The 17,930-nt window shown below is 30.7% G+C and overlaps 2 protein-coding genes across 2 annotated transcripts in view; one reads left to right on the top strand and one right to left on the bottom strand.

The window, feature by feature from the left end:
* The window catches only part of LOC126887430 (apolipoprotein D-like), a 92,656-nt gene that overhangs the window by 23,660 nt on the left and 51,066 nt on the right, over positions 1-17,930 (bottom strand). The gene's annotated exons all lie outside the window — the stretch shown is intronic.
* Positions 1,515-16,343, top strand: LOC126887431 (apolipoprotein D-like). The gene is made up of 5 exons (XM_050654962.1): positions 1,515-1,783; positions 2,505-2,635; positions 12,568-12,656; positions 13,402-13,491; positions 16,103-16,343. The coding sequence occupies exons 1-5, from the start codon at positions 1,673-1,675 to the stop codon at positions 16,237-16,239; spliced, it is 558 nt and encodes a 185-aa protein (XP_050510919.1). The 5' UTR covers positions 1,515-1,672; the 3' UTR covers positions 16,240-16,343.

The following is a 17,930-nucleotide window of genomic DNA, read 5'->3' as shown; positions in this document are numbered from 1 at the left end:
TTATTTGAAAGGTTCTTCAATTCTCTACTCAGTAATATAAACACTTACATAATTTTTTATACAGGGTGTCCAATAATTTAATTTTTTTTTTCAATTTGCCAAATGATTTAATTTAATAAAAAAATTTTGGACACCTTGTATAAATAATTATGTACATGTTAATATTACTGAATAGAGAATTGAAGAAACTTTCAAATGAGCCAGCACACGACCCATATTTTCTTTTAAAAAAATCATTGATTACGTCATCACGCCCAGATGGATGACGTCACTAGTATACTATATATGCCACAATATCATAACTTAAAAATAAAAACCGACCTGTTTTAGGACTTTTCCTCAAAGTCACCGGTTTACGAAATAACGAATTTATTCCTTTCATTTGCACCATAATGTATACACATGCAACGGTGGAAAATAGTGTCGCGCATGCTTGATTGGCAATTAAAGAAAAGGGGTTTTTGATATTATATTGCAAAAAACTCTTCGGGATTTCATCAATCGATGTTCAAAGAATATCTATCTACTTTGGCAACATTCAAATTTTCAGTTTTTCACATAGTTTTTGAGGGTTAAAAATGGCCGATTTCGCAATTTTTCAATTTTTAATCGCTTATATATCAAAAACTATCAACTTTAGAGAAAAGTCACTACAGACCTTTTCTGTTTGGAATGATACAAAAAAATAAAAAAATTTTCTTTCATGCAAAAAAAATAATTTAAGGAAAAAAACAAAAAAAAACGTTTAAAAAATTTTTGACCAACTTTTGGTCCTGGCAACATGCAAATTTGTTAAAAGGGGTCCTTTTTGAGTAAGATTGTGCAAAAAATCCGAATTAGAATATTTTTCCTAGCGGATGCGCAGTGGCTTTCTGGACTATAAGGAACATATTCTATTTAAATCAGCCTTTAAGTTAAGCTTTGACAGTTCCATTTTTTGTCCCAAGTATATAAATATACGACTCAACCTTTTCTATATTATTGTTGTCCAGAGTTATATCCTCAGTTATATCTAGAGATTCGTTGGTTAGATGTTTAGTTTTTGCTAGATTTATTTTTAATCTTATTTATTTTGATTTGGTATTAAGGTCAATATATGTGCACCAGGTCTTACGTGGTAGGTCAAATCCAGGAGGTGTCTCTGTGTGCAAGACATAACTGTATCAGGTTGAGCTTCCGATCATTCAAAGATCAATTTGGTGATCATGTTAAATCCGGTGGTTGCGGCTGATTCTGGGGTTTGTATTGGAGATTTTCTGGAGCGCAGTCTACTTTTGGTTGCATCTTCTACATATGAATCGGCAGCGCCGTGTTGTTAAGGATCTTGTTATACTTATTTTTCGGTTAGCAGATTGAGTCGGCGAAAGTGTGGTGGTGAAATGTTGCTCAGCACTGGTTAACAATGGGTTGGAGTAGATTCGCTCTTGTTCGGCGAAGTTTATAGTGCGATACTAAGTTCGCCTGGTGAGCTTATATTATGGTCCTGGAATTGGAATATAAATATTTCTAAGAATTGTTTATTTCGAAGATTAGATGAAAGTAGATTAGATGAAATTTTTTAAGTGTACCTATACTGATAAATCAATCATATATGTGCCGATGGACTTTATATAAAAGGAAATTTTACTTACAACATTAAATTAGATTCGTCTGTGTTTATAAAACCACGAAAATGATTGGTTTTGCAGTAATTATTTCTTTGCTTGTAATATCTGCACAGGGACAAATTCCTGTTGAAAGATGCCCAGATGTAAAAGGAGTTGCAAATTTCGATGGAAAAGCAGTAAGTGAACAGTGAACTTTTTACATATTTTTTGATTACTTAATATAATGAGCTAGCTATTAAGGCCAGTACACATGAAGCCAGTAAGAAAACAAGTGAAGTGGTCAAGATAATTGCCTTTTGTAAACGTTGATAAACTCATTTAATATTGACTTTATGTTCTGTCTTTACTGTGAAAATATTAGTTAATCCATGCTAATCTATTTTTTTACTTGTTGTATATATTGGTTTGCCATTTTTGCTCCATTTTGCAGACGATTTCACTACATAGTTTAAATTTTTTGAAATTACAAATATTATTTTAAAGTAAATTTTCTTCTATATTTTCAATTTCTTCTTTTTCTGTTTGCATTTTTCGCCAGAAAATATATTTTTTGTAGGTAATCATTTTTCTTTAGTGTGTGACAGCTTTCACACTTCTACTGTTAATTATTTTTTTTCACTCGATTCACTTGCATTTACATAACACATATTATCTCATATTCTTCTGTTTGCTGTGTTGAGAGTAAACACTATTTTCACTGATGCAGAAGATACATTATTTTCCACATTTTATTTTTCAATCTAAATTTAGAAAATTATTTATTTTAAATGTAAATAATAATTAAAATTATTTTATATGCAACCTTTAAATATTATATATTTAAGTTGATATCATAAATTAATTTAAATATTAGATCATTTTCAGGATTTATATTTATTTTTGGCGTTTTTTTTTTAGTATTTGGGTGACTGGTTCGAACAAGCAAGATACCCAACTTTACTGGAAGATCACGGAAGATGTGTTGTTACCAATATTGCAGTAAACTCAGATGGATCTGTAAAGAGTCGTACGCAATATATCAATTCCGAGTAAGCAAAGCTTTATATATAGCAAAATACATTTTTCTATAAACGTGTTAAAAATCCAATTTTTAGCACTCCATAGGAGCCTTGAAAATGTCCCTTTAAAGCACTGAGTGCTTTAAAATTTTTAAGGCACTGCAGTTAAAAGTGAATTGTCAAATTTTAAAAGCAAACGTCAACATATTTATATTCTTTTTCTCATAGGCATCTTTCAGTGCGTCACAGTTTTTCGATTTCTTTCTAACGGATTAAATTGTATGTGACAGAAAAAAGGCACGTCCGTGATTACAGACATTTAAAACATTTATTCTAGTTGTCGATAGATAGCGCTATAATCGAAAAAAAAATTTAGGAATTATATAATATACAGTGGAACCTCGATAACTCGGATTAATCGGGACCGCGGCCGATCCGGGTTATCGAAAATCCGGGTTAGCCGGAGAGCATGGTAAAATTTAATAAAATACGGTATACTTATAGATAAAGTCCGTTATAATTAAAATAACATGAAATATATATGCACAGTACATATCTAACTTACCTATATGTAGTTGTATAGTGTGTATAGTATAGAGCAGGGGTGGCCAAGCTTCTTGATATTCCGAGCCACTTTTCCAAAGTTGAAATTTTTCGCGAGCCGCAATTAAATACGTATTTAAAAAGTTTAAAAAATTTTTAACAGAATTTCATTTATTCAAAACAGAAATAAAATTACGCGATATTAACACTTAATTACATTTGTTTCCCTTCTTTTGACAATTCTTTAAAATTTGGTGAATAATTTGTGGCAGCACTTCTCGGTAATTCTTTTTGAAGTTGCGTAAAATGACTAAAATTTATAATCCAAATTACAAATTATATCCGTAGCAATAGTTAAGCCGGCCACTCAAGATACTGCAGCGCCGTTCAATTTTGTCGAATTCGACTAAATTAACAACAGTTTTGATCGTGTGTGACCGTCCATCCAACAAAATCGTTACAATTTGACCACAGAGAGACTGGCCCGCCTGCTGCAGTAAGTACTACAGAATTGATATCATCGATGATTTTGTCGAACGACACCGCAGTACCGTGAGTGGCCGACTTCAAAATTGGTCTGGAGTCGGTTGATTACTGACTTTTATGTCGCGCCACTCTTAATGTTCGTTCGAGCAATTTTCGATATGTAATACCATTTTTAGCTTGGATGGAAATGGAATTTGTTACAAAGTAGAATTTAGTCTTTCATATTTGTTGTTAGTAATCTAAAAGATATTTTGAAACACATATGGAACGTAATAATTTCTTTAAATAATAACACAAAATTGAAAAGGAACTCGGGTACATTTATCGAGAGCCACAAGTAATCCTTCAAAGAGCCGCATGTGGCTCGCGAGCCGCAGTTTGGCCACCCCTGGTATAGAGTATAGACAGTATAGAGTATTGTTCATTTCTAGGTAAAAAAACTCAGTCAGTTTCGGTTGTGTCAATTTCGTCTGCCATCGGAACGATGTTATGTTATTTAAAAAAAATTTAAGAACAGTGGCTCTTTCATTGTTTAAAAGACCATTATTTAAAAAAGAGTTTTTTAAAAGACAGTTGGAAATAAATAAGGGAATAACAGGTGCCTCTGTTGGTTGCGATAGCCCGAAATAATGAACGTCGCTCTGCCGCTGCCGTGTGCCATGAGTCATTTTCACTATCATATAGTTCAAATTACACAAATACCCATTATCTCTCAAATATTATATTATGGTCAAAGCGAAGTTTTATCAATGAAACTCGATATTTTTAAGACATTCCAGAAGAGGCTACAGATAAAATGTTTTAACATAATATGTATGAAAAAAAATACCTACATACATTTTTATTGTTGAAATATTTGTCTGATGAAAATCGGTCCGGGTTAGCCGGACTTCCGGGTTATCGGGGGCCGACTTATCGAGGTTCCACTGTATCTACGAATATAATCTGTACAATTTATAAGACTCTACAAATCAAAGAAAATACCATTTTATAAATGCAATAAACACAATTGATTTGTTTTTATGCCAAATTGCAAATAAAATGTGACAACTGTCAGATTTAACTAAAATATGATGTTAGAATAAATGTTATAAATGTGTATTATTACGGACTTACCTTTTTTCTATCATTTGTGACGCATTGAAAAATGCCCATGAAAAGGACCATATTTCATTTATTAACATTAATAGTAATAGTACCAAATATACCCACAATCACAGCTACTTTCATCAGAAGATACTCATTATCTAATGCAGACTTCAAAAACTAGTCAATTTGGTCTCTTAGTCAAGATTTTTATTTTTTTTTTTGGCCGGTAACCTTCTGCTTGACGCTTTAAATACGCGATAAGCTTAAAATATTTGCTGATATCTACATCGCTATTTATAGCCTAATAAAATAAAAAAAAAAGTCAATGTGTAAATTCGTACAGGTTAAAACAAATTTTATATCAAAGTTTAGGTGGGTACAAAAGATATTTTCAAGAAAGTATCCAAATCATACAAGGGGATCATTGTTTAAATAATTAAAAAGGGGTCATTTTTGCAAAAAAATTACTTTTTTAACTGCTGAGGTCATTCAATTACTAATGAAGGTCTATAGGATTTTTTTCTGCAAAGTTGAAGGGGAAATTTTTCACATAAGACTTACTAAATTAAATTTGACCCCCTATTTATTTAAATAATTATACATAAATCTTTAAAAACAAATTTGCAAAAAATTATTTTTAGCGTTTTAAATAAGCAATATAAAATATCTTATTTTACAGAATAAGTTGCGCTATGTTACCAGTATTAAGGAAAAAAATTGGTCGAAAAATATTTAATATTTTTTGAGATATTGAATTTGTTTATTAAATGTTACTATATTTTCAATTGCAAAAACGCGGTTGTTGCCAAAGAAATATTCACCTGCTTAAGATCTCATTATTTTTATTTTTATGTATATTTTCGATAAATGTATTGATAAATTCAAATTTCAGTTAAACTCCCCACTAAAATGGCATTTGAAAATTATTCAAATTTGTTTATAATTTGTTTTTTTAATAACATCGCGGGGATTAAGTATTTTGAAATGCCGTTTCCATAATTGGGTTCCTGGGAATTTTTTACTAATTAACAAAAATTTTTTGTCATTTTTCTTCTTCTTTTTTTTTCTTTGAGTTATATTACTACGGGCCCTTTTAGGGTTAAATTTTATTAAGAATGTCGAATCTCTGAGTTGTAGATTCTAGACCTAAAAATATTAAGATTTAACTAAAATCTCTTAAATAAAATGTGGCTACTTACTGAGTTACAGGGTGTTTTATTTACAAATTTAAAAATTATTGTTACCAAATACTTTAAAACTATTTGACGTATCCTTATCATACTTGGCAGAAAGTGTGGCTATTATACACCCTATTAAATTGTGATTAATAAACGTTTCTAGCTAGTGCCAGAGGCGTACGATAGGGGATAGAGAATGATTGACCCTTCCCAAATTCTACGCCACTGAGTGAATTACTATTGTAGCGAAATTTTTCGATTCTCCAATACTTTGTATGTAAATAACTTTATTGGTATCGATAAAGTCATCAGTTTGAGAGATATTGGAAATTTAAAATTAATGAATGAATGAATTAAAATAACTATGCCGTTTTATTTTTAACGACCAATATCTCGAAAACTAATGACTTAATCGTTACCAGTAAAGAGTATATTATTTACATAGAAAGTATTGGAGAATCGAACAATTTCGCTAAAATAGTAATTCCCTCAGTGGCGTAGAATTTGGGAAGGGTCAACCATTAACTGGCCCCTGTCGTACGCCTCTGGTGGTAGCTAGAAACTTTTATTTATCACAATTTAGTAGACTGTATAGTACCCACACTTTCTGCCAAGTATGATAAGGATATGTCAAATAGTTTGAAAGTACTTGGTAAAAATAATTTTTAAATTTGTAAATAAAACACCCTGTAACTCAGTAAGTAGCCACATTTTATTTAAGTGATTTTAGACTACTCTTAATATTTTTAGGTCTAGAATCTACAACTTAGAGATTCGACATTCTTAATGAAACTTAACCCAAGAAGGGCCCGTAGTAATATAATGCCAAGAAAAAAAAAGAAGAGGAAAAAAGACAAAAAAATTTGTTAATTAGTGAAAAATTCCCAGGAATCCAATTATCGAAACAGCATTTCAAAATATTTAATCCCCGCGACGTTATTAAAAAAATAAATTATAAACAAATTTGATTATTTTCAAATGCCATTTTAGGGGGAAGTTTAATTGAAATTTGAATTTATCAATACATTTGTCGAAAATATACATAAAAATAAAAATAATAAGATTCAAGACAGGTAATTATTTCTTTGGTAACAACCGCGTTTTTTCATTTGAAAATAGAGTAACATTTAATAAACAAATTCAATATCTCAAAAAATATTAAATATTTTTGGACCAATTTTTTTTTAATAATACTGATAACATAGCGCAACTTATCCTGTAAAATAAGATATTTTATAGTGCTTATTTAAAAAGCTAAAAATAATTTTTTGCAAATTTGTTTTTAAAGTTTTATGTATAATTATTTATTTAAATAGGGGGTCAAATTTAATTTAGTGAGTCTTATGTGAAAGATTTACCCTTCAACTTTACAGAAAACAATCCTTTAGACCTTCATTAATAATTGAATGACCTCAGCAGTTAAAAAAGTAATTTTTTTGCAAAAATGACCCCTTTTTAATTATTTAAACAATGATCCCCTTGTATGATTTGGATACTTTTTTGAAAATATGTTTTGTACCCACCTAAACTTTGATATAAAATTTGTTTTAACCTGTACGAATTTACATTTTGATTTACATGTAGTGTAATTTTATTTTACTAGACTATTATGCGTAGCACAGATTTGATCATCGAATAATTCGACCACAAAGATGATGCCTTCCACACCTTTGCTTTCTCCTCAAAATACGCCAGAAATACATTTTCAGTATATTTCCCAGAAACGCCTTTCGCTTCACACCATTTCTCAAACTTATTATAAGCGATATCATATTGCATTCTGGATTTCCTCGGCAACAAACCCAGGATAGCTCGACTGGCCGCTACCTCTATATCTTGAAATTGATCTTTTTCTAAGATATTTTCTTGCATCTTAACGAAAAATCCACAACCGCGTTTTAAAAAACTAATAGATGCTTCAAAACAGTCTGACAGATGCTTCAAAACTTCCGTAAACAATAAGTCAACAATGGTTGCTAAGGTGCGTAATATACGATGCAATTTAAAACTATCTCCTTCAATGTATTAATAGTTATTTATGATATAAGTGTTAAAAGTACACGTTTAAGGTAGGCATGTGAAAGTTAAGGCACATGAGTGCCTTAAAAATGTACTTTTTAACACGCATATCATACAATATTTTTTCTACAAACGTAATTACAGGACAATATCTACAAAAACTTTTACTTGAACTTGACCGACATTCCATTTTTATACGGGGTGTCCAGAAACTCTACCGACAAACGAAGACAGAAGATTCCTCAGATAATTTTAAGACAATTTAACCCAATTCACCTAGTCCGAAAATGCTTCCTAAGGGAGCTAGAGCTCTTTGAAGATGGCGTTATGTAATTAGTTTTTCTTAAATACCTCCAGAACGCTTCTATTTAGAAAAACGAAAATTGGTATGCATATTTACTTTCCAGAAATGAATCGATTCCATCCATTGCGAATTTCTAGTACCCGCCATAGGCGTCGGTTTTGGGTAGGGCAACGGTTATTTTATCGCCTAGCTTTTTTGTTTTTAATTTTTAAGCATTTTTGACTCTGAATTAATAAATTGTGTGGTATTCTATTATTAAAAGGTACTCTTACTTTAAGTCGATAGGATACACCGTTTTCTAGAAAAATCGATTTGAAAATTTTTCGTTCTTTGAATTTCAAAAAAAAAAAAAGATTAAAAAAACTATTTAGAAAGATGAAAACTGGTACATTTATTTATATTCCAGAGATTAATGGATTTCGTTAATGGCGAATTTCTAGTACCGGTCATAGGCGTCCGTTTTGGGTAGGTCAACAGTTATTTTATAGCATAACTTTATTTTCTTTAATTTTTAAGCATTTTTGACACTAGATTATTCAATTATGAGATATTCTAGTACTAAAAGTTACTCTTGTTTTAAGTTGGTAAAGTACATCGTTTTTTTAAATTCTTTTCAATTTTTTTTTAAATTCCCAAAATTAAAAACTTTCAAATCGATTTTTCTAGAAAACGGTGTGTCCTACCGACTTAAAGTAAGAGTACCTTTTAGTTCTAGAATTCCCCACAATTTAATAATTCAGTATCAAAAATGCTTAAAAGTTGAAGACAAAAAAGGTATGCGATAAAATAACCGTTGCCCTACCCAAAACGGACGCCTATGACCGGTACTAGAAATTCGCAATGGATGTAATCGATTCACTACTGGAAAGTAAATATGTATACAAATTTTTGTTTTTCTAAATAGAAGCGTTCTGGCGCCATGGCGCCATCTTCAAAGAGCTCTAGCTGCCTTAGGAAGCATTTTCGGACTAGGTGAATTGGGTTAAATTGTCTTAAAATTATCTGAGGAATCTCCTGTCTTCGTTTGTCGGTAGAGTTTCTGGACACCCTGTATTTTTTTGACATTACATCAAAATTTTCTATACGCTGTGAGCTCGTACGTAGAGGGGATATTTACAAATTCGCGAACGCCAGTAGTGACAAGTCTGTAAACCTTTACCGGAAATTTGACATAAATGTCAAAGAGATTAATTTAAAATTAAAATTAAAAACATTAATTATAAAAAATATTAGTTGGTCAAAGCTGTGGTATATATTTTTACCTTAAATATGCTTACGTTTTAAATACTGAAATTAAGTTTTTTTAATGTTCTATTAATCTATTAATCCATTAATCTTAGCGCTACCTACACGATAATTGTGAAAGTATCCGAAGTAAGAAATTCATATTTTGTCAATAGAACGTCAAAATGATTAGCAAAATCTTAAAAAAATCCATTACAATTTAATTACTTTTTTGCGTTGTAAATATTAAGCGATAACAATTAAATAATAAATTTAAAAATTACCGGTGAAAGTTTAATAGTAGTCCGCTAGGAGCGACACCAGCGAAGCTCACAGCGTATACGCTCTGAGCTTCGCTGGTGGCGTTCCTAGCGGATTATAATTCAATTTTCACCGGTAATTTTTAAATTTATTATTTAATTGTTATCGCTTAATATTTACAACGCAAAAAAGTAATTAAATTGTAATCGATTTTTTTAAGATTTTGCTAATCATTTTGACGTTCTATTGATAAAATATGAATTTCTTACTTCGGATACTTTCACAGTTATCGTGTAGATGGCGCTGATTAATAGAATAATTTATAATTAAATATTACGGAACAGTAAAAAAACTTAAATTCAGTATTTAAATCGTAAGTATATTTAAGGTAAAAATATATACCACAGCTTTGACCAACTAATATTTTTTATAATTAATGTTTTTAATTTTAATTTTAAATTAATCACTTTGACATTTATGTCAAATTTCCGGTAAAGGTTTACAGACTTGTCACTAATGGCGTTCTCGAATTTGTAAATATCCCCTCTACGTACGAGCTCACAGCGTATACGGAAAATACGAACTGCTGTGCCTTAAAAATATTTTAAAGCACTAGTGCCTTAAAGTAGCATTTTTAACGCTCGTATGGAGTGTTAAAAATTGCATTTTTAACACGGTTGTAGAAAAATGTTTTTTAAAAAGGATTTTTAAAATTTAATTTAAACTGTATTATTGCATTTTTAACACGTTTGTAGAAAAATATTGTATGATATACGTGTTAAAAGTACTTTTTTAAGACACTCGTGTAAATTGCAGAATTCACTTCGCTCATTCTGCAAACCTTCACATGCGTGCCTTAAAATTGTACTTTTAACACTTATATTATAAAGAACTATTTACCACCAAAACTTTTTTTAATTTCTTTTAACAAATACATACTATCACATCAAGAAATTTAAAAAAATTAGTGTTCTGATATTCTGTAACTAATGCTTATGTTACAAACTTAATAAGGATCTACGAGACAATGCAATTTTCTATTTCCATGTCGAAATATTTCTCGAAAACGATAATACTCTATTTTTCATTCTTATTTCTGGCTATTTACTAGTTAAATGTAGATATACCCACATAACAATGATGTTCGTATCATGTTCTAAGCATATACTACCAACATTCGTCAGAGTATATTCTTTTTAGTATATGCGTAGTACAAGCATAGCATGTACCTTAAAAAACATTCTAAATTTCATGTTCTTTGCACATACTTTAAAGTATATTCTCGTACCGAATATACTGAGTACATTCGTGTACGTAGTAACTCGGAATATTCGTAAAAGTTTATTCTTAGAATGTACCTTTACCGAATATTCTTAGCACATACTTATAAGTACATTCTTAACACATACTTATAAGTAGATACTATTCTCAGAATATACTTTTACCGAATATTCTTAGCACATACTTATAAGTACATACTTAACACATACTTATAAGTAGATACTTTTAAAATATCTTAAAAATAATATATATGTATGTATAGGAAGAATAATGTTAGCCTATAGATTATCAACTTCGTTAAGAATAATTAATGAAATTTAAAAATTTATGTATGTAGGTACTATTAATTAAACTACCGAATTCATTATTTAAAATTGTTTTAATTGTATGGTAAAAATGTTTAAGAATTAATTGTATTAACGAAAAAGGAGAAATTGTCGTTTCGCTTTCATAACTGAAATGCATTTACTATTTTGATTAAGTTTATTGAGTATTCTTATGAAGAATTTTATTTTTACATGGAATTGACATTCAGGTAAGCTGTGTGGCTGAGCCAAAACCCACAACCGGCACAAACAAAGCGGAAACGACCGCTGCATACCTGCATAGGGGTTAGCGGGTAGGGGGTTGGGAACAAAGGAAAAATACAAAATATGAAAATAGTTACTGAATAGGCATTTGGCATTTGTGTCTACACTTAACACTAACAATGTCTATGCTGTGTTGTGAGGAAGACCAAGTATTTCAACCAGGAATAGGAACATGCATAATTAAACGTTTTATTTTGTTTGCTGTCAACTTACAAATAAAAAATTCATTTTGGTACTTCAATATTACTTAAATAGTAAGTATGTATATAGGTACATATAAGCAACATATAAATTTTAGTTATTTACATACATATGTTACATAATATTTATTTGGGTACGATAGGTATATGAATATGAATATATAAATTTATATATTCAGCATTTTTATTTTTATACGCACATAATAACTAAATATATATACCTACTTACCTATATAATATTGATATAACTAACTAAAATTTATATAATATTTTATATTTACTTTTTAAGTAATATTGTAGAATGTACTAACTACATTCTCATATGTAATATGTAAATTTAGTAGAAAGTAGAACCTAGGATGAGATTCGGTGATGCTGAAAACATGCTTCTGAGCAATATAGCACTTCCTTGTAATATTCTTCCCATATACTAAAAAGTACATTCTTCCTATATACTAAAAGATGTGAGGTAGTACATTCTAAGTATATAAATAGAAGGTTTATAGCACCTTCTTAGAATATCCTAAAAAGTATATTCTTGGTATATACTGAGAAGAAGTGCGGTAGTACATTCTAAGTATATACATAGAACGTTTAAGTACTGTAATGTAGTATATACTCAGTATGTGCTCTGCACATTCGCAATGGTAATTACGCATATTCTTAGTATATACTTTTTCTGAAAAGTATGTTCTATGAATCTACTAAGAACATGAAATTGTTATGTAGGTAGTATACTTTTATAAAATTTAATGCAAATTAACTTATAAAATTTATTAACTTTTAGAACAAATGAGACACATGTTCTCGAAGGAGAAGGAATATCAAATTCAACCACAGGAGAAGCCAAATTTTTAGTACATTTTCTTAATCCAGGTTAGTACATGCATAACATACAACATACAACATGCATAACAAAATATTGTCGCAACAAGTAAACATAATACAGTCGAACCCGCTTATTGGAATAGCCATCATGCCAAGAAAAAGTATTCCTATAACAGGGATATTCTAATAACCGATCATATAAGCCTAGTAGAAACGTTTTGGTACCTCAAATTTCTATTCCTTAAACCGGGATATTCCTTTAACCGGTATTCTAATAAGCAGGTTCGACTGTATAGGGAGAAATGTATTTTAAATAGTATGATGTGCATTAGATAAAAAGGTCTAGTGTAGTTCTGAGATGTAGGGCTGTTGTCCATTGTATCATTACAAAGTCTTAATAGAAAACAAATTCTCTATTTGTTTATATTTATCATTTGTCTCTATTTATTAAATAAATAAAAACTAAACCATAAATAAGATTAGTTAATAATTATAATTTTGAAATAATTTTCAATTAGGTAGGTACTTGAAACATGCAATCATAAATATATTTAATTCAAAAATTAAAAATATATCATTGCCCTCGTGATCATACATTTTTTTCTTCTCGTGTATAATATAGCTCTAAATCTACAATTAAACTTTATTTTCTTGCATAATTTTTAATGTCTTTATATCTACTTCAGAAAATTAGGAAACTAAACAATGGCATGCAAGGAAATTGTTAGGAAGAGTTTTATATTTTATTAAAATATTTTGTGGGTACCATATTAACTATTTTATTTGTTTTTAGACGTAACTGTACCTTTTTGGATTCTTGGTACAGACTATAAAAGATGGTCTGTAGGTTTCTCCTGTTTTGAACGAGATGGTGTTTTTCTAGGTATGTACCGTTTTTTGTTATTGCTGTTTAATATATTAATATTGAGGCTAATTAATAATATTTAACTACTATCAAAGTGGTATCTGATTCTATATGATTAATATTTATTAAAAATGAATAACCATTTTCAATTACGTTGCAAACGCAAATACAGCCGCACCATAATCTAGTCCAATCTGAGAGTGCAGCAAGCACCTCTACCGGTTTCGAAACTTATTAGTATCTCATCAGGAGTCACATATGCTGCTCTCTCTGACCCAACTAGGACAAACCCCGGTGTGCAGTCACGGATTGCAACGAACGAAATGGCAGGGATGCCCTAGCGGCAACTGCTATCAAAAAACTAAGTTTTTAATCTAATAGCACATAAAACAACATCCAAAAATGTTATTCTACATCCTTCCAGACTGAAAACAATGGAAACCTTCTCTGGTAACACCTCCGAGGCTTCTACAATTTGCAAGCGATAACGGATACTGAGACTAAGGAAGATGAGGGAATTTTACAATTTATAATTCACGTCCCATCTGCTCAGCGCGGTAAAGTTCCAACGATAATGGTTCCCTTCGTACTCTAATCCTCGTATGTGCATCCTGGTGAGAGACTAATAAGTTTCAAAACCGGTAGAGGTGCTTGCTTCACTCTCTAATTGAACTGGAATAATAATGCGGCTGTAGTTTCGTGTTGCAACGAAATTGAAAATGGTTATTCATTTTTGATTTTCATGTTTACTCCGATAATTCCCTCATCTTCCTTAGTCTCAGCATCCGTTATGCCTTGCAAATTGTAGAAGCCTCGGAGGTGTTACCAGAGAAGGTTCCCATTGTTTTCAGTCTGGTAGCATGTAGAATAACATTTTTGGATGTTGTTTTTTGTGCTATTAGATTGAAAACTTAGTTTTTTGAAATAGAATTAATTCAAAGCTAGAGCAGACCCAAAAAGATGGTAAAACAATAATCTACTCTCAAGTGGAGGTATAAATTTGAGAAAAACCGGGAAACATTAATGAAGATAGAACAAGAAAAAGAGAAGACACTGTTATACTTAAAAATATATTTTAAAATAAAGCCATGCAGCCTTTCATCTAATTTCGTTAAGAGCGTAGGATAAAAATTTCGCGCCAATGTGTTTTAAATGCATTCATTTTTTTAATCCTGATATAACTAAAATAGTTATTTTCCTAACAAGTGCAGAAAGTCATACTTTTCCGCACGCGATTGCAGTTTGCCGAACGAAGCGAAGCGGAGTTCGGCAAGCAGTCGAGTGCGGAAAAGAGACTTTCTGCAAGAGTTAGGAACAATATTTTTTCTACGAGCATTTAAAAATGACCAAATTAATTGATTGAATTAATATAAAAATACATACACAAATTAAATCTTTGACAGGGTTGTCAAAACCAAACTTTCTATATAACTGGTTAGCATGCCGACGATCTAATAACACCGAATTAAATTCAATGCGGTGCCTAAATACCTGTTATGTACAGGTTTTAATATTTTAAAGGCATAGCAACGATCTCAAACAAAGCAATTATTGTCAAGAAGCACGTCACACACTTTAAAATTTATCTTTACTTACGATTAAAAAAAATTCAGTGATTTAGATGGCATCAAGTGACGAAGAACTACCTCCATCTATCCTCGACGTTGTCAATTATCTTAATTTTTACCGGAAAAATCAGCAAACTGGTACAAGAAAGAATACAATATTTTTATGAGTTGGTGTAAACAAAAAAGTGTAAATAGCTTAAAAGAAGAAGTGTTTTTGGCTTATTTTATTATTCTATCCAAAATCTGCAAACCAAATACTTTGTGGTCCCGCTATTCCATGCTCAAGTCAGTATTAAAAATTGAAAAAAATGTCAATATAGGCGATTATTTTAAGTTAACAGCATATTTGAAGAAAAAAGCGTAGGATTCAGTTGTACGTTCAATATAAACATTGTAAATAATAAATAGATATAATTAAAATTACATATTTTGTATTTGATAATAATAAAATTGTTAAAAAGTTGACTTAATTCTTTGACAATGTTGTCAAAACCAAACTTTCAATATAATTAGTTAGCATGACGATGATCTTGGTTTCCATGACGGTGGATACGCGTGCGGAAAAGTAAAAACCGCGTGCGGAAAAGTAAACCGCGTGCGGAAAAGTAACACGCGTGCGGAAAAGTAAAACTTTCTAAACTAAAATGCGTGCGCGAAAGTAGACATTTTTGCACGCTCGTAGAAAAAGTATTTTTGAAAAATTCAAACGCAGAATAAAAGATTACATTATTATCGAGGGGCGAAATTCCCTTAGAATAACCAAAAAGTTTCTTTTGAATAAGATATTTGAAATTAAAAATCACATTAAATTTTCTCTTTTTTTTTCACCCCTGTAACTTAATAAAATAAACATTACAGAAGTTTTCAGGAACTTTCGGCCCTCGCTAATAATGCAGTCTTTCATTTTGTGTGGCTTTTCATTTAAATTTTTCAAAAATACTTATTAGTTTTCTCAGGATTCGAAAAAAAATTTAAAACACATTGGCGCGAAATTTTTGGCGTACACCCTTAATATTAAGCGGAAATAAAATAAATAATCATTTCAATTTGTGTTTTTTTAGAGAGTCTTTTCCTTACAACAAGACATCAATATGGATCACCAGATGATATAGATGCAATTGTGGACGTTCTAGAAGCTAACAATATTTCTCGAAAGGAAATAATAATGACTGATCAAATGGGCTGCGATTATGATTAAAATAAAATATATTATATATTATTTTATTATGTATAAATTGTAATACATTTTAATGGCCATGATTGATGTATTTTTAATCTGAAAAAATTAGAGAGACGACTTTATAGATGTATTTTATTTTTTCAGAAAACATATTTTTACTGTTTCCCGATTACACGCTAAGCGTTATACCGGAGAACAATAACCACATGTGGTTATTGCTCTCTGGTTATACAGTGCTAGTCAAAAGTCCGTACCCCCCTCGTATCTTTTGAACGGTTATACTTATAATAGTGAAATTTGGAGGAAGAAAATAAGCGGACGCAGGCTTCTTAACTAGTCATGACAGGTGACGTAATAGTGACAGATGACTTTACAGCGCCACTGTGACAGATAATTTTAAATGGGATCTTATGGCAAGTAATACCTCGTTTGAAAGATATTCAAAATACCTATTCAGTCATACTAATTTTTTGGATATAAATTGATTTTGATTTTGGTGAATAAATGAAATAAATATAAAATTTTAGTTTCGAATTTAATTAATAAAAATTCAAATGTCCGTCTATGGTTTTTTTGTCAAAAATCAAATGTCCGTCTATGGTTTTTTTGTCAAAAAAGTTCACGTTTTTCAGTTCTCTAATAGTTTTTACGTCAACGTCAACCCATTTGACAAGTAATCATAGGCGGAGGTTTGAATTTTTATTAATTAAATGCGAAACTATAATTTTATATTATTTCATTTATTCATCAGAATTAGCTTAAACTCAAACAAAATGTGTATGACTGAATAGGTATTTTCAATACCTTTCAAACGAGGTATCACTTGCCATAAGGCCCCATTTAAAATTATCTGTCATGGTGGCGATGCAACGTCATCTGTCACTATTACGTCATCTGTCATGACTAGTTAAGACGCCTATATCCGTCGCCGCGATTTGATGGTGGTATTGTAGGTTTTTTGGGTCGCTGAATCCAATGGAAGTGGTCTGGAAGTGCGTTTAATTGTTATTAACAAATTATGGTAAAATTAAGTGTTTTTCTGGAATTACTAGAAGCCCTGTAAATAAATTGATAGTGTTAAGGTCTTCTCTGGTGTATTTTTGGTCGCTGAATCGAATGCGACTAGTCGCGATTACTCAAAATAAGTTCTTATTTTGTTGATAACAAAATAATTGTTTATTCGCCGAAAAGCTTAAAATGCGTTATCTACAGCAAGTTTGTAGTCTTTTTCATAGTATTTTTATACGCAAAATCGGTTGTCACTAGTCGTGATAGCTTAAACCACGTTCCGACTTTGTTATTAATAAATTATTGCAAAAATAAAGGTTTATTGTACGTCTACTCACGTTTTTTGCTCTTAATTTAAAAAGACCACCTGGAATGACATGAAATTTGGCATGCACGTAGCTAACATGTCAAACAAAACAAAGATCAAAAATTGAGATTTTTTGGATTTTTTTTGAAAACGGTAAGTTTTATCAAAAAAAACCTTAAACCAAAGTTGTAGATCTTAAAATTCTCTACAAAAATAGTCCTTACTATTTTTTTCCTAAGAGTTGCCATTCCTGAGATATTGCGATTCAAAGAGTCACATTATACATGATATGCACACGTTTCCACACCACCTGTGAGGTAGTGTACTCGGCGCGTTTTTTTATCGTGGTTTCCCCTGTAGGCCTACTCCACTAACTGTTTTGACAATTTTAGGA

This window comes from Diabrotica virgifera, chromosome 6, assembly GCF_917563875.1.
Source record: "Diabrotica virgifera virgifera chromosome 6, PGI_DIABVI_V3a".
NCBI classification, from domain to species: Eukaryota; Metazoa; Arthropoda; class Insecta; order Coleoptera; family Chrysomelidae; genus Diabrotica; species Diabrotica virgifera.
This window is presented reverse-complemented; position numbering and strand designations above follow the sequence as displayed.

Bases quoted from the DNA above. Each gene is read 5' to 3' on its own strand.
- LOC126887431 (XM_050654962.1), top strand. From the start codon at position 1,673: ATGATTGGTTTTGCAGTAATTATTTCTTTGCTTGTAATATCTGCACAG. The intron at 2,636-12,567 runs GTAAGCAAAGCT...ATTAACTTTTAG, and splicing joins ACGCAATATATCAATTCCGA to AACAAATGAGACACATGTTC. The intron at 13,492-16,102 runs GTATGTACCGTT...GTGTTTTTTTAG, and splicing joins ACGAGATGGTGTTTTTCTAG to AGAGTCTTTTCCTTACAACA.